Source organism: Talpa europaea, assembly GCF_964194135.1.
Source record: "Talpa europaea genome assembly, chromosome: 9".
NCBI classification, from domain to species: domain Eukaryota; kingdom Metazoa; phylum Chordata; class Mammalia; order Eulipotyphla; family Talpidae; genus Talpa; species Talpa europaea.
This window is the reverse complement of record NC_140076.1, coordinates 73897440-73924039: the sequence shown is the minus strand read 5'-3', so window position 1 is coordinate 73924039 and position 26600 is coordinate 73897440. Positions and strand designations below refer to the sequence as shown.

At 37.2% G+C, this 26600-nt stretch overlaps 1 protein-coding gene across 1 annotated transcript in view; it reads right to left on the bottom strand.

Moving 5' to 3' along the window:
• LOC311176736 (butyrophilin-like protein 8) overlaps positions 1-26284 on the bottom strand; it is a gene marked incomplete at both ends in the record, with an annotated part of 37005 nt that extends 10721 nt beyond the window's left edge. Inside the window, 3 exons of the mRNA XM_084242382.1 lie at positions 8540-8815; positions 22427-22774; positions 26236-26284. Of these exons, the coding sequence (XP_084098508.1) occupies positions 8540-8815; positions 22427-22774; positions 26236-26284 (673 nt within the window). The remainder of the gene's footprint in view (positions 1-8539; positions 8816-22426; positions 22775-26235) is intronic.
• Positions 26285-26600: the final 316 nt, after the last annotated feature.

Genomic DNA, 26600 nt, shown 5'->3' with positions numbered 1-26600 from the left:
TTAACATAAATAAAAGGGTCATCCTACCAAAAGCAATTTTCAGATTCAACACTATTCCAATAAAAATCTCAATGACTTTCTTCAAAGAAAGAGAACAAATATTGATGAAATTCATATGGAGCCATGAAGAACTTCGAATAGCCAAAGCTCTCCTGAATAAAAAGAAGGATAATGGAGGTATCACGTGCTCAGACTTCAAAATATACTACAAAGCCATAATAATTAAAACAGAATGGTACTGGAACAAAAACAGACACACAGACCAATGGTATCAAATGGAAAACCCAGAAATAAAGCCACACATATCTGGATAACTAATCTTTAAAAAGGAGCAAAGAAGAAACAATGGATCAAGGACAGTTTATTCATAAATGGTGCTGGGAAAACTAGATCACCACATGCAAAAGAATGAAACGAGACCACTACCTCACATCATGCACAAAACCCAACACAAAATGGATAAAAGAATTGAACATATGACCTGAAACCATAAAATACACAGAAGAAAATATAGGTAAAACATTACATGACATACAACTCTGTAACATCTTTAAAGCCTTATTCCCTAAAACAAAGAAAATGAAGGAATTTTTAAAAACAGCTGGGATTATATCAAACTATAAAGTTTATGTATAGCAAAAGAGACATTAACCAAAAACAAAGAGGCACCCCACTGATTGGGAAAAAATGTTTGCACTCCATCCAACTGATAAGGGACTGATCACAAAGATATACAAAGAACTCACACAACTCAATAAGAACAAAGTAAACAATTCAGTCAAAAATGGGCAGAAAGGCTCAAAAGACACAAGTGTCAACAGGCAAATGGACAGCAGGTATATGAAAAAATGTTCAACATTGCTTATAATCAGGGAAATGGCAATCAAAACCACATTGAGATACTATCTTACACCAGTGAGAATGGCACATATTAAAAAAACTAGTGGGCCTCCCCTGGTGGCGCAGGTAGTTGAGCACCATGCTGTGAAGCTGTCCTAAGCCTCTGCAGCGTGGGTTTGATCCCTGCTAGCTGGTGAGGGTCCCACGTGGCACTACAGCCCTCTCCTGTCATGCCTGCTGCTCCCCTCAGCAGTGTCTTCCATCCTTCTGCCCGTTCTGCTCCCCACTCTGTCTCTGGTGAATCCTCTCACCTGCCCACGCATCTGGCCTGTACCCCGGTTCTTGTATAAATAAATAAATAAATAAATAAATCTTTTAAAAAATAATAAAAAGAAAAAAACTAGCAACAACAAATGTTGGTGAGGATGTGGAGAAGAAGGAACTCTCCTACACTGCTGGTGGGAAAGCAAACCGGTCCAAATACTATGGAAAGCTCTGTGAAGTTTCCTTCAACTACTCAAACAGGAGCAACCATATGACCCAGCAATTCCACTGCTAGGAATCTACCCAAAGAACACAAAAACATTAATTTTCAAAAGGATACCTGCAGCACTATTTACAATAGGAAAGATATGGAAACAACCCAAATGCCCCAAAATAGATGACTGGATCAAGAAGACATGGTATATATAAACATGGAATACTATTCAGCAATTAAAAAGATAAACATGTCATTTGCAGCAATATTGATGCTCAGTGAAATAAGCCAGAAGGAAAAAGAGAAATATTGGATGGTTTCACTTATAGGAGGAATATAGCAGAATCAAATAAGGGATCAGGAAAAATTAATAATAATTAAACAAAATTAACAGGCAACTATAAATCAGGGACATTCTTCAGGGGCAGGGAAGAAGAGAAATCAAAACAGGGGAGGGAAGAGGACAAAGGAAGAGAACAAGGGACTATGGTACACAGGTGAATTGGTGGTGGAAATTTTACAGGGACTACAACTGAGAGGAGCAAGCAAACATTGTACAAAAATTAACAACGATGTAAAATATATATGTATATTAATAAATAAAAAGATGGGCTCAGTAGATATTTATAGGACATCCCACCCAACAAAAAGCTAACTACGTATCCTTCTCAAGAACATTATTGAGGATAGAGTCCATACTGGGTCATAAAACAAGTAAATTCAAGAAGAGGTCTTCCTGGTGGCGCAGGGGTTAAAGACAGTGCTATCAAGCTATTGCCAGTCACTGCAGCATGAGTTTGATTCCCAGTGAGTGGTCAGCAAGGAGGCTAACCAACATGGCGAAGCAGACCTCTTCTGTCTCTCCTGCTGCTCCCCTCAGCAATGTATTTCCTTAGTCTGCCTGTTCTGTTCCCCGCTCTGTCTCTGGTGAATCTTTTCACCCTCCCGTGCATCTGGCCTGTACCCAGGTTCTTGTATAAAAATAAATAAATCTTAAAAAAAAAGATTCTGATAAGAGATCCATGATATTCTTTCGGGTGTTATCATATATGTAACTACTTGCTTTTTCTGACTGTAATGATTCTCCCTTTATCTTAATTGTTGCTATTTTAATTATAATGTGCCTTGGTCTGCATCTCTTTGGCTTTATTTTGTTTGGAAAGTTTTGAGCCTCCTGAATCAGGATGTCAGTTTCTTTTCAGTTTGGAGAAGTGGTCACCTATTATACCTTTTTTTAAAAAAAGTTACTGAGGGAACATTGCTTCACAACACTATATAATTTAGGGGAATAGGCTCATACCTTCTCTGATGAGTATCAGCACAGCACACACCCACTCCAATGCATCCATAGACCATAGACCACTGGACACCCTCCCCATTTACTCTACTCCCACTCTCCTTCACCCTCTTATAGACTCATTTCTGCAGTAATATTTCTAAGGTTTATTTTGGTTTACTTTTGTCAATTCCTATGTTTTATTTCTCTATATTCCACATGTAAGTGAAATTATCTGGTGTTTGTCTTTCTCCTTCTGACTAATTTTACTTAGGATAATCCCCTCCAGTTCCATCCATGTTGTTGCAAATGGCAAGTCCATCCTTAATTAGCTAAGTATTACTCTACTATGTATATTAATCAGATATTCTTAATCAACTATTACTTTGCTGGTCACTTAGGTTGTTTCCATAACTTGGCTATTGTAAATGGTGCTACAATGAACAAAGGAGTGCATCTACACCTTTGAATTAGTGATTTTGTATTCTTCAGATAGATACCTAGTACTGGAATGATGGGATCACATGATATATCTATTTTCAATATTTTGAGAAATCATTTCCATAGCATTGGACCAAGCTACATTCCCATCAACCATGTAGAAGGGTTTCTCTCTTTCCACACTCTAGTCAACATTTGTTGTCTCTGGGTTTTTTGATATGGAAACCATTCTCATGTAAGTGAGGTGGTATCTCATTGTAGTTTTGATTTGCATTTCCCTGATGATACATGATGTGTAACTTTTTTTTTCATGTGTCTGTTGTCCATTTGTATATCTTCTTTGAAGAAGTGCTATTCAGCTCTTCTGCCCATTTTTGATGGGTTATTTGTTTGGTTTTGTCGTTGTTGTTGTTGTTGAATTGTCTGAGTTCTTTAAAGATCTTGGATATTAACCCCTTGTCAGATATATGGTGTTCAAATATTTTCTCATGTTTGGCAAGGTGTCTTTTTTCTTTTAATGATAGCTTCCTTTGCTGTATAGAAGCTTTTTAGTTTGATATAGTTCCATTTGTTTATTTTTATACTTTCCTTGCCTTTGGAGTCAAATCCTTGAAGACATCTCTGGATCCAATGTTATGGAGTGTTTTGCATGTTTATTCTATGTATTTTTATGGTTTCTGATCTTGCTTCAAAGTGTTAAATCCATTTGGATTTAATTACTAATTTAATTTTTGTTTATGGTATGAGAAAGTAGTTTATTTTCATTTTTCCTGTATATGGCTGTCCAGTTTTCCCAGCACAATTTGTTAAAGATATTTTCCTTTAGGGCCTCCCCTGGTGGCGCAGCGGTTGAGCGCTGGCCTGCAAAGCTGCCTGCAGCCTCTGCAGTGCTGGTTCTTTCCTCGGCCACTGGTGAGGGTCCCACACACACACAAAAAAAAGATATTTTCCTTTCTCCTCTGTATATCTTTGAATCTTGTTCATAGATTAATTGTCCATTAAATGTGGATTTATTTCTGGTCTTTCAATTCTATTCCATTGGTCTCTATATCTATTTTTATTCCAATAGTTTTTTTTAATTATTATTACTACAGCCCTCTAGTATATTATGAAGTCTAGGAGAGTAATACCACCATTCCTCTTCTTTATTTTAAAGATGGCTTTGGCTACTCAGGGTGTTTTGTGTTCCCATGTAAATTACAAGTAATGATCTTATATTTCTTTGAAGAATTCCATAATAACTTTGATATGGATTTCACTGGGTCTATATATTGCTCTGGGTAAGAGGGATCCTTAATTCATGTTAATTCTTGCAATTTGTGAGCATGCAATATCATCCCATTTCCTCGTGTCTTATTCTTTTTCTTTTAACAGTGTCTTATAATTTTCATTGAATAGAACTTTCACCTCCTTTGTTGTGTATATTTTAGGGTATTGAGTACTTTTTCTTTTAGTAATATTGTTTTACAACAATGTATATTATTTAAAGGTATATGCTCATACCCTTCAAGTGTATGTTTATTTAATAGTTTTTGATGCTATTATACATGGGATTGTAAAAATGTCTTTCTCTTTTTGTTTATTAGTTGCATATAAGAGTGGAACAGACTTTTGTATGTTGCTTTTGTAGTCTTTGAGTTTACTATATGCATTTATTTTGTCTAATAGTTTTTTAGTGGAGTGTTTAGAATTTTCTTAGTATACTATCATGTCATCTGAAAATAATAATCATTTTACTTCTTTTAAACTTTGAATTTCTTTGGTATCTTTCTCTTGTTAATTGCTCTAGCTAGGACTTCCAAAGCTGTATTGAGAGGTAGTGGTAAAAGTGAACATCCTTGTCATGCACCTAATCTGAAGAAGAAAATCAGCTATTATTTCTTCAAATAGGATTTCTGTTTCTTTCTCTCTATCTTCTCCTTATGGAACCCCTTATGATATGAATGCTGTTAACTTGATGTTGTCCTATAAATCTTTCTTATGTCATCTTCATTTCTATCAACTCTTTTCTCTTTTTGCTGGTCTTTCTGCTGGTCTTCTATCTGATGGATCCTTTCATTAGTCTCCTTGAGTTTACTGATGAGGTCTTCAACGTATTTTTGAGTCACTGAATTCTTTATCTCTGTGACTTCTGTTTGGATCTTTTTTATATTTTCTCTATCCTTACTGATTTTCTCATTTTTAAAAATCCATTGTTATTTTAATTTCAAGAGCATCATTAAGACTGTTGCTTTGAAGCCTTCTTCTAGTAGTTTGGTTAATTCTGTTGTACAAGGGATTTTTACCAAGTTTTTATTGGGAAATTGATTTTGATCCATCAGTTGGGGTGAATTCCTCAGCCTCCTTATTCTATTTGATGGTCTGTGATTATTTCCATATTTTAAACCAGTCTTATTTCTTTGTTAGCTCTGCTGTGATAGTCTTAAGAATTGTAGGTATGGGTTACTGGCCTAAGATGTTCTTGGATGCTATGCTTTCTGTGCATGCTGTGTTGTACGGTTTGAAAGCATATGACCAATCAGGATGGTTTGAGCTCAAGAGCCAGAATGGGATGTGGTCCAAGAATCCATCCTATAGTCTGGGAGCCACAGATATGTGGGGTTTAGAAGTAGTTTCACTATATTGCCAAGTGTATAAACTCCCTCAATGCTGCTGTTGCTTAAGTCAAGAGAAAGATATGCAATCACCATCTGATCAAAGCTATTCAAGGCAACCCCCTTGAGCTCTCCCAGGAGCCCCAGGCTCTGACCTTTTGGTTATAGCCTAGTTCTGATCTCAGCATGTTTTGCAGGAAGTGCCTCTTCCCTGAGACTCTTGCATAAGCAAAGTGTCAGGAGTCTGTGGGCTTGGACTGTAAGCAAGTACCTTGGGAATTTTCAGATTGCACAGTAGTTAGGCAATTCAGTTGTCTGTGAAGCCAGAGAGGAAGAAGACTTGTGCTTCTCAGGACTATCAAACTAATCTTCAGTAGACTCAGGCACCATTAGCTTAATGCCCACTCAGCAATCTGTAATTTCTTTGAGATGTGAGCTTATCTCATTAAGGTAAACTAGGAGCTGCTAGAGGTCCTGAAGTCCAGGCAGGTGAGAGGCGAGTGCCTCTTAGGATTCCCAGAGAAAGCACTCAAGGAAACCCTGGAGTCCAGATCAAGGAGGAGCAGTGCTTTCCAGGAAGCCAAAATAGTAGCCCCCCAATAAGTCCACCCCCTGTTCAACCAGAGGTCAGTTTTCTATTTGGGGAGAAGTGATACTCATCTGCCTCAGTAGATTAGCAGTCAAGAAAGCTTGGGGAGCCTCCCTGGTGGCCTAGGGGTTAAATCTCAGTGCTATCACTGCTGCGGCCTGAGTTTGATCCCCAGTCAGGGAGCTAACCCACAAAGCACAGCAGACCTCTTCTATCTTGCCCCCCTGTTCCCTTCAGTAGTGTATATCAGTAGAGCTCCCTGTTCTGCTCTCTACTCTGTATCTGGTGAATGCTCTCTCCTGCCGCATCTCCAGTCTACATCCCAGTTCTTGTATGCATAAATAAAAATAAACCTTTAAAAAAGAAGGAGAAAGCTTGGAAGTCTGGGTGGTGGAGAATCAGGTTACTTTTGCAACTACTAAACTAGCTGTCAACAGCTTATATGTGTCTACTCAGCACCTGCTCAGTACTTAGTGTTCCTTATATTAGCAGCCTCTCTCCAGATGTTGTATACTAGTAGCTCAGGGAACTTTGGGAAAGGGAGGAAGGGGTGTCTTTCAGGACCACCAAACTAGCAGTTTTCAAGCGCAGGTGTGGCAGCTTCTTGCCTGACAGGCTGTTAATTTCCTTTCAGGAAGGTAAAGAATCAGTGCTTGCCTAACTGTGGTGAGCTAGCAGCAGAGAAGAAGCCAAGCCCAAGAGGCTGTAGGGGAGGTCGGGATGTCTTCCAGGACATTTAGCTTGCAGACACTAGCCCTAGATATGTAGGCTTAATTCCCACCCACCCATTCCCACCCACTCTTTGTAGTAGACAGTGCTCACTAGTCTTCAGTGAGTTCAAAATCAAGGGAAGCCCTAGAAGTCCAAGTGAGGGAGCAGTTGGTACTTTTAGGGAGGCTATGTTAGCTGCTAGCAGACTCAGGTGTATCGTCCCTGTGCTTATCCAGCAGTTGATGTTCCTTATAATAGGTAGTGCTTTTAGGCTGTAGTATGCAAGCAGTTGAAGGTAAGTTGGGCAAGTTTTGTAGTGAGTGAAGGCTGTACTTCCCATTTCTTCCAAGGGTGAGAAAGCAACCTTTGTTCACCACACAATACTGTGAGAATTTGCAGGATTCAAAGTCAAACCATGGTTCTAGTTTCAGGAGGGCAAAGCGTGTGGGTGTTCTTCAACTCTGTGCAGTAGTTCTAGAATTGTTGTTATAGGACCTCTTGTACCTAGACCTTGTTTGTCTAACCATCTTACTGTTGAGTCTCCAGGTTAATAGGAATTCCACAAAACTCCAGTAAGTCACTCACTAGTGGAAACATACCCTCCATCTTGTAGAGGTTTTCTGTTTTCAGGAAAGTTCCAGAACCAACTGAAACAAGATGACCATGCAGATGCAAATGTCAGAAGACCTGACCTAAATGTGACCAAGGATGTGTTAACATGCTAACACATATACCCCTGGGTGGAGACTTAAGACATTAATTAGTCATGTGAGTTATAAAAAAGTAGGTTTGTGAATGTCCCAGTCCCAGTGTACCCCAGCATAAAACCCACCATGACATTGCATCCTTTTACCTTGATCTGGTAATCAACCTCATAAAATCTGGATACCCACTGCTCTCAGGCTGAGTATGGCTTGGGGTACTTGCCACACTTGTCCTAGTGTGTGATCTAAAATCAACATTTCTAGCTTGAAACACATCAGTGACTCATCTTGGCCCTCCTTAGCCTACTCCCTGCTCCACACAAGCAGCCATGGCTATGCATTCTGGCACTGCAGTGTTTGTGGCTCTACCCTCCCTCTCCCAACTCTGTCCACATCATGGGATAACATATTTGGGCTTATGTTATCCTGTCATTTTAAAATATTTCCTCAAATATTTTTAATCTATTATGTTTTATAGAATAATGTTTTACTATTTATTGAATAATTTTTTTTTAATGAGTAGGCATTTTTTCTCTTTCCTAGAGTTAGCTTTCTTAAATTTTCTACATGTGATTTTGGAGGGCTGCACAACGAAGATGCTCATGAGATGAAGGAAAAAACTTAATCTTACTCTTCTGGAATGGCAAACAATTCTGTTTCTACCTAATAAAATGTTTATGATTTTATTATTTTTTTTACAAAAATGAAGAATGATGTAGAATATATATACAAAATTAAAAAAATAAAAAACTATTATTTCATTTTTATACTTCAATGACCTTAGACTTTCAAAACTAGCCACTGCAACTGGACAATACTACATAATAACCTGTGGTTAAGCCTCCTAGTCTCTCTCTGAGTTACTTAGTATCCATTCCTCCCTCATTCCTAACCCTCCCCACTTACCTGCTATCTCTACCCTGGATTCCACTCCTTGTTTCTCTTCATTTTGCTGTATGGAAATTGATATGATTCCAGAATTTTCCTTGACTATAAAGGTGGTCTCCACATCAAACAAGCCATGCACGTCTGTGTTCACTTTCAAGTCTGAGGGTAAATCATGTCCCTTTGGACTTTTCCACTTCACTGTGGGTTCGGGGAACCAGCCTGAGGACTTGCACAGCAGCTGGATGTCTCCACCAACATAGTCCATGAAAGAAATGAGAAGAGCTGAGCCAGGTGCTGGGAAGAAAACAGGGAAATGTTGTAAGCAAAGATCATATTTAATGGCTACAGGTATTCTGAGCTGAATTCATGAAACTCATAAATATACTACCCCCTACCAGCCTCCCCTCTTCATTCTTTCTTTCACATATATATACAGTTATAAAAGTGCTATAAGCCCTTTTAGATAACATGATTTTAACACCTATGGAGAGTGTAACTATCAGAGAAGTCACATCTTAAAGGTGTCATTTGCACCCTATAGTGAGATAAATAGGAGATTTATATGTGGAAGAGTTAAGGATAGGAAGAAGAATGCTAAATGTAAGGTTCTATAGATCACCTAGTGTAGAAAACAAGCACATCATGATGTGTTTAAGGACAGATAGTATGGACTGAATGACAGTGACAAGACAACTGTCTGGAAGGCAGGAATGCAGGGTCTCATCAGTAATTTCATTGGCTAACACCTTAACATTGTACTTTCCAACCTCTAGAATTGTCAGAAATAATTTCTGTTGCTAATCCACCCAATCAATGGTATTTTTAATAGCAGATTTAGCAGACTAAGACAACATATTAGCTGAGTATTTAGTATTCTGGACTGTGATGATCAAGAAGGGATATAAGGTATGAGATAGGACATTAGGAAGTATAGAGGCAGACCATTAAGTGAATGACTTAATTCACGGAATGCAGACTATTACACAGAGGCAGTATAACACTAAAGGTCTCTTTACTGACTTTCAGCCAGTGAGTTTAACCAGACATGCAGATAAGAGAATTTTCCAAAGAATGCCCAATATGCTACCACTGAATTTATTCAGGTGAGGGGAAAGAAGGGAAGAAGATGAGAAAGTGTATGATAAAGGGAATACCAGCAGCAGAAGGTATTTCAGTGTTTGATTCTAAAGCTTTAAGTGGAGACTGAGGAATGTGTAGCTTGACCTTTTAACTTATTACTTGGGAAATAAATTAGTGAATCCTACATTGGTGATATTAATTTGATGATTTTTTGTGGCCAATCTCACAACTCCAAAAGAAAAATTCCCTCCATATGTTATATTCTGATATTCCTGAAAATCTAGATTAGTGCACAAAGTCTAATAAATGATTGTTGAGTGAATAAATGAAAGACGGGATGATGGTATCAGCACTACAGAAAGGTGTTCAGATAACATGTTGTAGAAATATGTTTCCCTGATAATCTCCCTAATTTAAATTATAAACCCTGGAAATATTAAAGAGGCAAATCTAGGGGAACTTTAAAATGGATTAACTAGGGATCCAGGAATGAAAGAAAAACACAGCAACAGAAAATCTTATAGGGCCTCCCCGGTGGCACAGTGGTTGAGCGCTGGGTTGTGAGGCTGCCTGCAGCCTCTGCAACGCCGGTTCAATCCCCAGCCACCGGGTGAGGGTCCCACATGGCACACAGACCTCTCCTGCCGCCCGCTGCTCCCCTCAGCAGTGTACTTCGTCAGTCTGCCTGCTCTGCTCTCCACTCTGACTCTGGTGAATTCTCTTGCCCTCCCACGCTTCTGGCTGTACCCAGTGCTTGTATAAATAAATAAACAAACAAATAAATAAATAAATCTTTAAAAAAAAAAAAGAAACTCTTATAATCTACTCTCCAAAATAGTAACGAAAGGCTCTCCAGTGAAACTTAGCTTCCCAGATCACTGACAATTCCAGTGGTATCTGAGATGCCCAGAGCAACCTAAAAAATGATTGAGCAGGAGACCCACTGACAAAATGCTAGGTAAAAAGTTCTTTGTATCTATTGGTCAGTCTCCCCTCTCTTACCAAGAGATATTATGGAGTCTGACTTTGGGGAGAACCTTCTATTCAAACAGGTAGCACTATAAAAAAATCAATGCTATCCTTAGCATCACCAAATAAACCAAGCATATCAAATATAAAGCAAAGACTGTGAAAATTAAATTGTCCTTGGAGCACAACTAGCCAAACAGACCAGGGTCCCTAGTGCTAGGCTTAAAAAATATGATGGGGTGGCCTCCCATGGTGGCGCAGCAGTGGAGCACTGGGCTGTGAAGCTGCCCGCAGCCTCTGCAGCACTGGTTCAATCCCCGGCTGCCAGTGAGGGTCCCACGTGGCACGCAGACCTCTCCTGCCACACCTGCTGCTCCCCTCAGCAGTGTATTTCGTCAGTCTGCCTGTTCTGTTCCCTGCTCTGGCTCTGGTGAATTCTCTTACCCTCCTGCACTTCTGACTGTATCCAGTGCTCGAATAAATAAATAGATAAATAAATAAATAAATAAATAAATAAATAAATAAATCTTTAAAAAAAATATATGATGGGAATTTTATGGGGACTACACACAAGATGAAAATGCATTACATTGTGCAAAAATGAAAAGTGATGTTAAAACTATAGAAAATTTAAAAATTAAAAAAATAAGAGAGGTATGAGAAAAAAATATAATGGCTTAGTAAAATAGAAAATTTAAAGGGCATCTAGAGTCTCTTAACATAATAGATAAATTGTTTAAGATTCAATTAAAAATTACCCACCATATGAAGAACCAGCAAAATATTACCTGACATATGAAAAATTGATCTATTAACTTATGCCTACACTGAGGTAAATCTGTGTTGGAATTATTTGATAATTAACTATAATTAAAATGTGTCAATAGTGTCCAGAATGTGTCAGGAACCCACCAAGACTGTGTGGAACTGGGAAAGGGCTGTCCCCACAGCGAGAGGTGAGCTGAAGCCCCCCACAAGCCAGGCTCTGCCTGGAAGAGTTGGAGCCCAGAGGGGGAGCTGGTGTTTTGGAGCCTGCAGGCGATCCAGAAATACAGAAGGAGAAGATTTTCTGGGACAGAGACCATTAACATATCCATAGTACCACTACCCTATTGGACTTCTGGCATAACAGTATTGGACTCAATTGGACCACCAGTTTCTGACATTCCAGAAAGAGCACAACAAAGAGATGCCAGCCAGTACCAGTGACACAGTGTCCCAATGCATAGGACAAATTAGAAAATAAGCATCAGGGAGAAGAACAATGCATAGGACAAATTAGAAAATAAGCATCAGGGAGAAGAAAAATTACAAACAACCAAGCAAGTTCCCAGGGAAAAGACACACCACAAAGAGACAATCAAACACCAGACTACAACATCATGACTTAGAGGAACTCATGAGTCTTCCCGATAGAGAATTTAAAGTTGCCATAACTAAAGAACTGAAAAAGTCAAAAACAATATGGGAAAAATAATCAACAATAAGGGAAAAATAATCAATGACTGAAAGAATGAAATTGAGTCCCTAAAGAGGGAAATGAAAGAAATGCAAGAGTTCCAAGGATTAATGGAAGAGCTAAAGAACTCTGAGAAAAGCAATAAGAGAAGAATAGATGAAATGGAAGAATGAATAAGTACTCTCAAAGACACAGAAATAAAAAGAACAAAATACTTGATGGGCTCAGCACTAATGTCGAGCGGACAGAAGATAAAATCAGTGAACTTGAGAATAGGTTAATGGAACTTACTAAACCTGAACAGCAGAAAGAAAATAATTATTTGAAAGGATGCACCCCTAAGTTGTAAAAGAATTGTCAACAGGAAATCCACTAACTGGAAAAATGACTTGTCAAAAATAAAGGACAAATGAAGACATTTTTGCATGAAGGAAAGCTAGAGAATTTGTTGCTTTCCAACCTAGCTTTAAAATAGCTAAAGAAAATTCAACAGAGAAAATGATAAAATCTTAGAATGTCAGGAAGGAAAAAAATATAATGAATAGAAAAATAAACTAGATTATCATCATGAGCTTTGAATAGAAAAATGTTGTAACATTATTGATGTGGCTTTCAATGCAATGTAATTTCACAAGTGGGGAGGGAAAAGATATCTGAGTAAGGTTTCCATGATGAAAAAAAACAGGCTTACCAAATAATTATTATATAAATGGTGATATAAATGAAAGTGGGGGATTGAAGTAGGGCCCTTGAAGCAGGGCTCCATAGGTTATGCCCAGCCCTGCTGAGAGACATGCAGTTTGCCTTTGACCAAATTGAGACTGGTTCTAGCCATGGTTCCTTGGAGTCCTCTAGTACAGGAGTCTGCCCTGACATCAATGAAGGTCCAGTCTTATTCTCTTTTATATCAGGCTCCAGGATCCTGAAAATGGACATATTTGATTTGGAACTTGACCAGCACTAATCAAATGGCTGGAATTGGAACCTCCCCAGATCCTATTGGTGAATTATAAAGTCCAACCTGTTTCTGAGGGTTCAGTTATGCAAATAGCTGGAATTGTATGTGGACCAATCTGATTGGAGCTCCCATATGTGCCAATCAACTAAAAGGACCAGTCAGGCCATCAGATTCATCCAGAAAACCTTTGTTGAGTTGTAACACTGAACCCTGTCTGCTGGCACCATGCATTCTCAGACAGATGTCTGACTCTATCTCTAAATGCCCATTTAGCATTGCCTGCTAAATGTTTGTTGGCCCTATGCTAGATGTCCCTTAAAGAGCTGTTTGACATTGGCTTTATGCCTAACATAACTATAACACCGGTCTTTTCCTCTGTCATGTCTAACACCACCCCTCTTGTTGTTGCCCTTATTGAGATGAGAGACAAAATTATTTCTTCTTTTTCTTGTTTTGTTGTGGACCCGGATTGCTATTATTCCCCTCTTAGTAGTGCTTTGGCTCTATGTTCTGGAAGGTTGTGTCTTCGATCTGGTGCTGTCCAATCTGGTTTTCAGTGTTGCACAACCTGACCTTTGGATTGCTATTGCTGACTACTATGATGACACTTCTGCAGAGAACTTCACAAAGATCTTTGTAGAGAACTTCATAAAGACCTTTAAACCATTGCTATTGCTTCTGTACCTGCCTCTGACACTTTCCTTTTCACCAATCTCACTCTCTCTCCTTTGTAAATAAACACTTTTATTGTTGAACCCTGAGCCTGAGTCATGTCCCACAATTGCAGTTGTAGCACATGAGTGAGATCCCACCAACCATGACATTGGCTCCCTCAGGTCTTGCACAGTTACAGTATGTCAATAATCACTTTAAATGTTAACAGACTATACCCATCATTTAAAAGACAGAGTATCTGGTTGGCTTAAGAAACAGAATCAAACCTTCTACTGTCTCCAGGAGACACACTTAAGTCCCAAAGATAAACACAAGCTTAAGGAAAAAGTTTGGAAAAATAATCTTACAGGAGAATGAGAACCAAAAAAAGGCAAGTACAGCCATATTTGCATCAAACGAAATAGTTGTTGAGTTAAAAAACAGGGAACAAGAGATAGGAATAGACATTATGTAATGATTACAGGAACAATACATCAGGAGGACATAACAATCATCAACATATACTCACTAAATTAAGGAGCACCAAAATATACTAGGCAACTATTATCATCCCAGAAAAAAAAAAAAAAACACTAAAAGAATACATTTGTTGCAGGGGAATTCAAAACCCCATTGTCACCAATGAACAAATCAATAAGACAAAAAAAAAATGAATAGGGACATAATAGCTTTAAACAAAGAATTAGAGCACAAGGACCTAATGGACAACTATAGGACCCTGCACACACACACACACACACACCAAAAAAATAAAAAAACAGAATACACACTTTTCTCAAGTACACATGGGATATTCTGAAGGATTGGTCACTTATTGGGCCACAATACAAACATCAAAATTCATGGATATTGAAATTATACCACATATAATAGCTTTTTGGACAATAAAGTTACCGAATTATAAATCAACTGAATAAGAAAGGAGGAGATCCTCTAATATCATGAGACTGAGCAACACACAAGTGAAAGACCAATGGGGTCAATGAGAAAATCAAAGAGGAAATTTTTTTTTAAACTCAAAAAATAACAATAAAGACACCACCTTCCAGAACACAGAGCCAAAGCAGTACTAAGAGGGGAATAATAGCAATCCAGGGCCACAACAAAACAAGAAAATGAAGAAATAATTTTGTCTCTCATCTCAAGGAACTAGAACAAGAAAAAAAATCCCAAAAGCCAGTAGAAGAAAAAATTAATAACAAATAGAACACAAATAAATGAAATAGAAATTAAAAAAGAGCCCACAAGATCAATGAAACCAAAAGCTTGTTCTTTGAAAATATTAAACAAAATAGATAAACCTTTACATAGGCTACTGAGAAAAAAAGGGGAAAAGCTCACATAAATAGAATCAGAAATGAAGTGGAAGTTACAAAAGCTACTGCAGAAATTCTGGGGACTCAATCTAAGAGGGTGGGGGAAGCAAATATTGTCTAAAAATGTAAAAATGATAAATGTTAAAATAAAAAAATGAAAAAAAGAAACAAAGAAAACAGATTATTAATCACATAGTGTTTGCATGTAGCCTAAAAAAAAGAAATTCAGTGAATAATATTACTGTGAACATTTATATGCAAACAAGTTCAACAACCTAGATGAAATGGACAAATTTGTAGTATTAAACAATTACCCAAGACTCAATAGAGCAGAAAAATAAAACATGAGCAAACCAATCATAAACAAGGAAACTAAAACACAAAACAAATATCTCCCAAAAATCAAAAGTCCCAGAGCATTTATTTATCACAAGCAAGTTCTATCAAACTTTCAGGGAAAAACTAATACTTACCCTGGTCAAACAATTTCAAAAATTGAAAGAGAAGGAATACTTCCAAACATATTTTATGAGGTCCAAAAACAAACAAAGACAACATGCAAAAAGAAAACTATGGACCAAATCTCCCTAATGACCACTGGTGCTAAAGTATTCAATAAAATTTTAGCAAACCAAATCCAGCATTAAAAGGATTGTAACTCATGACTAAATGGGATTTATGCCAAGTACACAAAGATCACTAATCATCCAAAAATCAATCAATAAGATTCACCACATCAAAAAGGAAAATAAAAAAGCATAGGGTCCAATCAGTAGATGTCTAGAAATAATTTGATAAGATTCAGCACCTATTTATGATGAAAGCACTTGAAAAACTGGGGATAATGGGAGATATCATAACATAATAAAAGCTACATGTGACAAACCCACAGCTAGAATAGTTCTAAATAATGAAAAACTCAAAGCATTTCCACTAAGATTTAGTACAAGACAAGAATGTCCATTCTCACTACAACTATTTAACATCGTATTGGCAAGAGAAAGATAAAATAATCCCACTTGGGATAGAATAAGCAAAGCTATCATTATTTTGCAGATGATATGATTATATGGAAAACCTTAATAACTCCATGGAAAAACTAATGGAAACTATAAAGCAGTTCAGTAAAGTGGGAAGATACAAAATCAAAACACAAAAGTCAGTGCCTTCCTATACAAAAATAATGAACTAGAAGAAGAAATTAAGAAAGCCTCTCTCTCTCTCTCTCTCTCTCTCTCTCACACACACACACACACACACACACACACACACACACACATAAATACCTAGGAATAAATCTAACAAAGAAGGTGAAGGACCTACACAAGGAAAACTATAAAGCATTGTTAATAGAAATAGAAGTAGGCATGAAGACATGGAAGTTATTCCATGATCATGCATTGGAAGAATCAACATTGTCAAACTGACCAACCTACCCAAATCAATTTATAGATTCAATGCAATCCCAATAAAAATTTCAATGACATTAATCAAAGGAGTGGAATAAATATAACTGAAATTCATATGGAATCATAAGTGGCCTTGAATAGCTGAAATTCTAAAGGGAGGAAATGGTATATTACATTTTCAGACTATATTATAAAGCCATAACAATAAAAACAGCCTGGTACTGATATAACAATAGACATATAGACCAATGGAACAGAACTGAAAACCTAGAAATAAAACCATACATATATGGACAGCTAATCTATGACAATGGAGCAAAAAAAGTAAATTGGAAGAAGGAAAGCCTCTTCAATAAATGGTGTTTGTAAAATTGGACTGACACATGTAAAAGAATGAAATTTAACCACTACCTTACACCATACATGAAAATTAATTCAAAATAGACAACAACTTGAATGTAAGACTTGAAAACATAAAATACATAGAAGGATATATAGTCAAAAACCTCCAGAACATAAGCTTCTGAGATATCTTTGTGGATCATAGCCTTCAAGAAGAAATACGAAGGAGAATATAATCAATCTGGACTATATCAAACTAAAAAGCTTCCCAGTGGAAGAGACTATAACCAAAAAGAAGAAATGCCACACTGAATGGGAGAAAGTATTTTCACAAAATACATCTGATGAGGTGCTGCTTCAATGACCGACAAATAACTCATTCAACTCAGCAAACGAAAACAGACAACCCAATCAAAAAATAGACAGAAAAGCTAAATAAGCATTTCTCCAAAAAGACATAGAGATCACCATCAGACACATGAAAAAAATGTTTAACATAAGTTATTATCAGGAAAATGAAAATAAAACCACATGAGATATCATGTGGTTCACAGTAGTGAGAATGACCTATATTAAAAAAATCAGAAACAATAAGTGCTGGCAAGGGTGCAGGAAAAAAGAAACCCTCTCACATTCTAAGTGAGAATGTATACTGGTCCAGCCCCTGTGGAAAGCCCTGTGGAGGTTCTCAAAAACTGAAAATGGATCTGCCAGATGATCCAGCAATTCTACTCCATGATATCAACCCAAAGAACACAATTCAAAAGGAAATATGCCTTTCTGTGTTCATGTCACACTATTTGCAGTAGTCCAGATATGGAAACAAATTAAGTGCCCAAAATAATATGTGTGGATCAAGAAGTGGCTTATCTTCACAATTAGAATACTACACAGCAATCAAAATTGATAAGTATTCCATTTGTGGCAACATAAAATGAGATGGAATGGATTATGCTAAGCAAAATTAGCCAGGAGAAAGGTAAATAAATACCTTACATGTAGAATACAGAGAAATTTTTTTTTTAAGAAATCAAAGACAAACATTAAAACCAATAGTTTAAAGTTGAACACATAGATATGGAGCATCAGAGGATGAAGGGCAGAGAAAGAACTGAGAATGAAAGGGAAGGAAGAGCACAAAGCAGTATGATGAGTGACTATGGGTGCTTGGTTTTGGGAGAGCAATAATGACCACACCTGATGGGAGAAATCCTTTGTTGTCAATATAAAAATAGTGTTGTTATACAATGGTATTTCATTATGTAAAAATAAATTCTAGAAAAAATTGTGGAAGCGGAATTGACTAAATGTGATATTGAATTAGTAATCTGGAATATTATGATTAACAAAGTACCCAAGTGGAAGAAGAAAGAGAAAGAAAAAATGAAGAAGCACTCCAAGAATTGCAAAACTCTTTTAGTTGGACATTGAACATATAATACTTATCCCAGAAAGGAAAGAGAAAGGAGAATAAAGAATTTAGTCAAAGAAATAATAGAGGAAAACCTCCCAAAGGAAGGAACTAATATACAAGTTCATGAAAACAAAAAGAAAACCTGGTTATCTAAATGTAATAAGACCTACACTAAAAAACAAAGCAGTGAAACAGCAAGGAGCTCAAGAAAAAGAAAGAATATTGACAGAGACTATGAGAAAAAGTAGGTAACATTTAAAGCTACTACCATTAAGCTTGCTTCTCAGAAGAAACCCTACATGAAAAGAGAGAATGGAATGACATATTCAAAATTCTCAAAGATTAAAATGGCCTGCCAATAATAAATATTATCCTGCCAGACTCCAACTCCTTTAGATATGAGGGAGAAATGATAGCCTTCCTACCAAAACAAAAATTTAAGGACTTTGAAAACACTACATCTCCCCTACAAGAAATGCTGAAAGGAGCCCTCAATATAAGTTAAAAAGGAGAAAAATTCACTAAAAATTAAACAAATCGACAGATAGAACCAGAAAGCAAAACACAAAATGGCCTTAGCAAATTCTCAAATATCAATAATAGCAGTAATCAGTCAAATCAATCAATCAAAAAATATAAAGTGACTAGTTGGACCAGAAAATGGAACCTTAATTCTCAAAGAGACCACATGTGGGTCACAAAGCAAGTGTCAATAAATACACAAAGATTGAAATCATATCAAGAAATTCTCTAGGGCCTCCCTGGTGGCACAAGAGGTTAAGCACAGCACTGTGAAGCTATCGCCAGCCTCTGCAGCACAAGTTTAATCCCTGGCTGGCCAGGGAACTACCCACATGGTGCAGCAGACCTCTCCTGTCTCACCCACTGCTCCCCTCAGCAGTGTGTTTCAGTCAGTCTGCCTGTTCTGTTCCCCACTCTGTCTCTGGTGACTCCTCTCACCCCCGTACCTCTGGCCTCTACTCCAGTTCTTGTATGCATAAATAAATAAATCTTTTAAAAAAGAAATTCTCTAATAACAGTGGTACCAAACTAAAAATCAACCACAAAATGGAAGTGGGAAAAACGTCAAAACTGTGAAGACTAAATATAATATTGAATGATATAGGGTAAATAAGGAAAACAAATGAGAAATTATTAAGTACCTGAACACAAAAGTAGATGAAGACATGATTTACCAGAACATAATAAATACAGCAATAGCTGAACTAAAAGGAAAATATATAGCAATACAGAACTTCATTAAGAAACAAGAAATATCACAAATAATCTAACCATACATACATATTAAGAAAATAAAATAAGAAGAAAATGAAACACCAATAGAAGGAAACAAATTTTATTTACTTAATAAAAATTAGAAAAGAAATATTTAAAATAGAAATCAAAACCAGTCCAAGAAAGCAATGACATGAAAATCTGACTCCTTGAAAAAAATAAAGTAGACAAACTTCTTCTTAAATTCCCAAAGAAAAAAGGTAGAAAATTCTAGTAAATGAAGTTAGAAAAAAAGTCTGTTGAATTCCTATGTAAGAGTAATAACTAAAAGAGAGAGTAAGAAAGAAAACAATCCCACCATCATATAAACTATGAAACACTTAGGAATAATCTTAATAAAATTTCAGTCACTGATACTTTGTTTACAAAAGACCCATTTAAAACCAAAAGACAAAAATAAACTAAAAATAATAGGTTGGAATAAGATCATACATGCTAGTAAATGAAATAGTAAGCAGGAACTGTTATTCTTATATCAGATAAGCTAGATTTTGAACTTAAAAGGGTAATCAGGGATAAAGATGGACACTATATAATGAACAAGGGGAAAATTCACAAGAAGATATACTGATTTTATATGTAACTTGCATTAATGTTTATGCTCATTACATAGCAGTATCTAGTTATATAAAGCAACTATTAATATATGTAAAACAAAAGCTATGAATTCACCACAAAAGGAATCCTGTAACAAACCAAGACATGTGGAGACTAAACAAAAAATGGGTCAATGGATAAATGAAAAATAAGATAAAAAGTATGTAGAGACTAAAGAAAAATGAAGAGACAAGCTATCACTCCTATGGAATGATTCATAAGCAGTGCTATGTAGGACATTCATAGCAATGCACATGAAAAAAACAAAGATCTCAATTTAATAATATAACTGCAACTGAGGATGCTAAAAAAGAAAAGAGCATCTAAAATCCACTAAAAGGAAAGAAATGAAAGTTTGAGCAGAAATAAAGGAAATAGAAAACAAAAAGACAGTGCAAGATAAAACCTGGAGTTATTTCTCTGAAAAACTAAACAAAAATTGACAAGTCATTAGCTAGGCCTATGAATTAAAGAAGAGAGAAAACTCAGATTAATAGAATCAAAAATTAAAAAGGTGAAAATACAACAGATGTGGCATAAATTCACAGGATCATAAGATCCTACTACAAAAATCTCTATGTGAACAAGTTGAAAATGAAGAAGAAATGAACAAATGCTTTAACTCACACAACCTCTCAAGATTGAAACATGATGAAATAGACAGCTGAAAAACAGTCCATTTCCAAGTGTTGAAATTAAAACAGTAATAAAAGTCTCCCTGAAAATGAAAGTCTCCCTGAGAATAAAAGCCCATGACCAGATGGCTTCTCCAGTGAATTCTACCAAAAGTTCAAAGAAGAGCTAATACCTAGCCTACTCAAACTCTTCAAAAAAAAATCAGAGGGCGGAAAACTCCCCAACATAGTCTATGAGGGGCACATTACCCTGATCCAAAAACTAAGCAAAAATAGTACAAAAAATAAAATTATAGACCAATATCTCTGATGAACATAGATGCAAAAATCCTCAGCAAAATCCTATCAAAACGAATATAGCAATATATCAAGAGAGAGATCCACCATGAGCAAGTAGGCCTCATCTCAGCAATGCAACCCTGTTTATACAAACATAAAATAACAAATGTCACCCACCAGCTCAATAAAAAGGAAGACAAAATCACATGATCATCTCAATAGATGCTAAAAAGCATTTGACAAGATGCACTATCCATTTATGATAAAAGTCCTCAAAGAAGGGAATAAATGGAACTTATGTAAACATTATAAAAGCTATGTATGACAAACACATAGCAAACATCACACTCCATGGTGAAAAGATAAAAGCTAAGACCACTAAGATCAAGAGTGAGACAGGGATGTCCACTAACATGACTCTTGTTCAATATAGTTTAGGAATTCTAGCTGAAGCAATTAGCAAAAGAAATACAAAAAGGGAATACAAATCAGAAAAGAAGCTATACTGTCACTATTTGCAGGTGACATGTTAATATTCTTAGAGAAACCAAAAGGCTCGACAAAAAAAAAAAAAAACTTAAAAAAAATAAACAAATACAATAAAATGGCAGGATAGAAAATCAATACACAAAAATCAGTGGCATTTATATATGCCAAAAAATATTAGATGAAAAGAAAGTGATTTTAAAAAATGATGCAATCAATTATTAAAATACATACAGGAACCTAAATACACATAGGTGAGTGAATAAAACCAATCTGAAAGACCAATCAGAAACCAATCTGAAAAACTGATTCCCGGTATATGACAATTCTGGAAAAGGCAAAACTCCATAGATCAATGGTTGAGCAAAAATCTTTTAAAAAAGATTTTTTAAAACCCTCAATGTATTTTTATTACATAACCCAGCAATTGCACTCCTGAGTGTTTATCCTAGAGAAATGGAAATTTATATCCACAAATGTGTTTATAAATGCCTTATTCAATAAAAGAGAAAAAACTGGAAATTCAAAACATACTTCAATGGCCTCTGACACATCTACACCATGAATAATACTCTGCAATAAAAGGGAATAAATTATAGATACAGGCAACTCAAGGGCATGATGTTGAGTGGAAAAGTGAATGCTAAAATATCACATACTGTGTAATACTACTAATGTGAACATATGAGAAGAGAAAAAATTTTAGAAATGGAGAAAAGATTAAGGGTTGAAGGGGTTGGGGAGGTTGGTGGGTAAAGAAGGTCAAAGTGAGTATAGAAAGGAAGTAGAGGGAGACCTTTGAGATTATTGGATAGATCTGTATCTTGGTGTTGTGGTTGTTATATACACAGGAGCAAAATAATAGTGTAGGATCTTGTTTAGCAATTAAGTAACCTCAGATTTTTTTCAAAAAGCTACATTTTAAACAAACTGTTAAAAACATTCCCAATGGTTTTACAAGATTAACTAAGTATAAAATAAGTAACTGACCTGACACTTGCATCTCCCAGATGGCCTCCTGGTCATGAGTGTGGGAACTGAACCAGCATCCATAGAGACCAACATCTGAGAGAGTTACCTTCTTCAGCCTCAGGGAGACATGCCCATCCTCTAAGAAGTTCTTCACCAACTCAGTTCTTCCTTGATATTCTGGCAACTGCATATAGGGCTCATCATTCCCATCCCTGTAGAGGTGGACCACAGCAGAGACATGATCCTTGAAGAAGCGCACTTCCATGGCCTCTGCACTTGTCTCAGGAGATAGAAAGCAGGAGAACACTGCATCCTCCCCCACTGAGACCTGGACAGTCTTGTCAGGTCCAATCACCTGCCACTGACCTGTGGGAGGAAACACATTTGATAAATCAGCAAGTGCTCATTGGTGTGTCCTGCTCAGGGATGGATGGACTAGTAACATGTTTTTGGTGGTGGTGGGACTTCATCAAAAGCTCCTAGTATCTTGCATCTGTGTATCATTTTTTCCTTAGAATAAATTGTTCTTATCTTCATTTTGAAGTTTTTTATCATTTTGTTTCAAGTGTGATAACTTGTTTTCTGTGATTCTCCCCTACATGACATTAGGTCCTCAGGGGCAGGGTCTGTCTGACTTAGTCAGTATGGCATCCCTCGTTTCCAGCGTGGGAACCAGCAAAGAGTGTGAACTCCACAATATGGTTCCACCATGAGTGGTTGGGCACCATTTCCTTTCCCCACTTGCTCATTTGCTTAATGATAATTTCAGTAATTTTAGTGGGATAAATCACATTAGATAAATTCAAGCATATTAACTTATGATATGTGAATATACACATATAGGGAGGGAGAATATATGAGCATCACAAAGTGTTCTCTGTGTGAATTTTCAAACAAGTGAATATTTTTGAGTGCAAATTACTTCTTTCTTTAAGTGTTTTATAAATTTTTCTGAAATGTTTTTTTAATTATGCATTGATTCCTGCTCCACCCTATCTCTGAGCCCTCCCACATGGGATGAGCATGTGCTGACAACTCCACATAGGAACCTGGTCTCTGCCTTCTGTTGAGTACTTCTGGTACCTTAGGAACCCGCTCAGCCTGTTTCACAGCAGCCCAAAGTGTTGAGATTTGTATAGTCTTGAAGACACATCACACCAACGGAGGCAGGAGGAAGTGGACTGCTTTTTAACTACTGTCTACATGATTTCTGAGGTGCTGTAACCAGGGGCTGAAGTCAAAGACTTATAGGTGGCACCCTCTGGAGTGGGCTGCTGGTGAGAATGAATAGCCCCAGGGAAAATATGAACCACTATTTGTAGGGGTGGAAATTCTGATAAGAAATATAAGGGACTGCAGAAGCAGACCTTGGAGTTCATCATTCGAAATTTCAGTGATTTTGGATCTTGAGCAATTCTAGGGTCAGGCATTTCTGCCCCCACAATGCCAATCTTCCAGAAGGTCATTGAGGACCTCTGAAGGATGTGGATAGGCTTCCAGGAGCCAAGCTCAGAGAAGAAAAGCTCAAAGGCTTTGCAGGTAGCTGAGCTATAGAAACTGTTTCCAGCTTTGCAGGATGTTACATCCTGGCAGGCAAAGACCTGGAGCCAGATGACTTGCTGAGCTGTGTGAGTGTGAGCTGTCATTCATCTGCTACAGCTTCTGTTTCTAGTGTCGGTTGTCTGGTGTTCTGCTGGCACATCTCAGCATTTCCCGTGTCTATATCCTGCTGCATCTTCTGTTGTCATTGAGAGATGGATCCCAGACTATTCTGTGGCTGCCATGTTCTCCAGGACTCAGTGGCAGGAAGACGCCATCTTGGGAGCCTTCTGTTTAGGACTTTAAAAACACTGGACACTACTCAAGTGAGGTAAGCAGCCATTTGTGACCTCATTGACTCTTTGTTTTCCCTTGTTTGTTAAATAAATCCCACTATTGTTCTCTGAACCTGAGTAGTCTTGCAATTGTGTGCATAGGTGAAGAACTCAGGCAGTGACTGGTAAACTATTTGGGAAGTGTACTTGACCAGTTTTAGTGCCCTTGCTGCCCTGTATCAGTGCCAGTAGGACTATGTTCCATTTGCAGACAGCAGTAACTGGCTCATTGGTGCACCTCCTTCTAACTTAAATCCACTCCCTCACTTTTGTTTTCTAAAATCACTTCCTAATAAACTACCTTCCCACAGGCCCTTGTCCTTGGTCTACTTTGAGACCAGCTTATATCATCTGGGCTGCTTTCAATGCTGTCTTCAGGGCTGAGAGGGATTCTTAAATTGAGAGAATATGTTCTGGAGTGTCTATTTTCCTCTAACCAGTCCTTATTGTTGTGATTTTCCTGTAATAGTTCTTTCTTCTTTTTTTTTCTTGCCCTGGGACCAGTAAGGGGAACTTGGCTGTTTTGAATGCATACCATGTGCCAATGGAGCTCTGTGCTATACACTTTACATACAATTTTCCTACAATCCTCATTACAGCCCATGATATCAACTCCAAGTCTTGATGAGCAAATTGAGACCTAGAAGAGTTAGGAACCATAAATTTCAAAAGCAGGGAAAAGTAGAGTTTTAAAAATAAACTCTTTATACCTCTGAGATCATTTCCAAGGTACCCTACTGCCTCTCCAGAAAACAGAAGAGACAAAGAAGCTCATAAGAAAGTGGATGAGAGTGAACTTAAATTGGAGGATTCCATACGAGTAACTGCCATGCAATCATTCCAGGCCAGGTAGATTCGTTGTCAGTTCTCATAGGTGAAAAGAGAATTTGGAGACTTCAGTGGATTTTGAAATCCTTTAATGCTGACATAGGGGACCATATACACAGGCAGGCAGAGAAAGACAGTAAGAGATTCCAACTCTGAGAGAGACAGAATAGCAACTCCACTGCCTAGCCCCCTTTACACGGTCAAGAACCCATAGTCACACAACCGATACTTTGTTGCAAACACAGGGCCCACCTGTTGCTTACTAGATGTCCAAATGTTGTAAAACATAGCATTGCAAATTGCGAGTTGTCTGTTGTGTGGAAGGTGAAAAATAACCTGATTTTAACTAATTTTCCTTACATTAAGATGGATTTTGTTGTGGAATACATTTTCAAATGCCTTTGTTTCATTTTTTTAGATTTGTTCATCAGAACACAGAAGTATAGATGCCAGTATAGAACCTGAGCAGGTAAGTTGTGAGCACAGCTGACTGAAACTTTTACACATAGGCACTGATTTTACAGATATCTACTTTCCAGTTCCTCTGGGATTTTAATAAATTAGTAAACATTCTGTACAAGAGGTATTCATGGTGATGGTAAGGGGAAAGAAAATCATGTACATGCCAAAAATATGCCAAGTTCCAACTTATCCCTCACTCAGAGATCTGGATGCCTTCCCCTCATGCTAGGCCACATAACAAGCATTTCTAACTCTTCATGTCCACAACTGGGAACATTGTCTTTTTCCAAAATGTTCTAAGAAATGCCTCCTTCAAACAACCACACAAGTCAGAAAACTGGGTGATCTACTGGAGGGCATCCCTTCCTAAACCACATTCATGTGCAACAAATATTTAATTTATTTACCTTAACAACCCTGTCTCCTGGGTGCTCTCTTCAGCACCAAGCTCGCATTTTTCTTGGCTATCATCATAGTCTCTACAGTGCTCAAAAACTTTATTTTACCAATGTATCTCAAGTAAAAGCCAAGAAGCAGCTATAAAACCCAGGGAAATTCAGACAACAAATATACCACCACCCTGTGTTGTAATCAATTAGCTAAAGAACTTAAATAATCAATCAGTAAGAAGGGGACAGAAAGAATTGAGTCTAGATTACTTACCTGACCCCAGTTTGATGAGACTAAGAACCAAAGTGAGCACAAAGGCCATAGGTTTGTCCTGTAATTTCATCTCATTCTGTGGAAACAGATGACAGGATGGATAGGTGAATGGATGAGTTAGAGAGAAGAGGAATCAGTCCAGCTGTCTGAGTAGCAGGAGTCATGGAGAGATTCAATGTGAACTGACAGCAAAATATTGTTCTTTTTCAAGTCTCCTTAACACAGAAAATGGCTGTGTGTTAGGAGAAGGACTCTGGACTTTGGAACAATTCATTCATTAGTGGGCCATAAACATTTATCTCAAACTAGGAAGCAAAGATAAAAGGGGGAGGTTCAGACTAGAAGGAGGTTTTATCCTGGGTGAG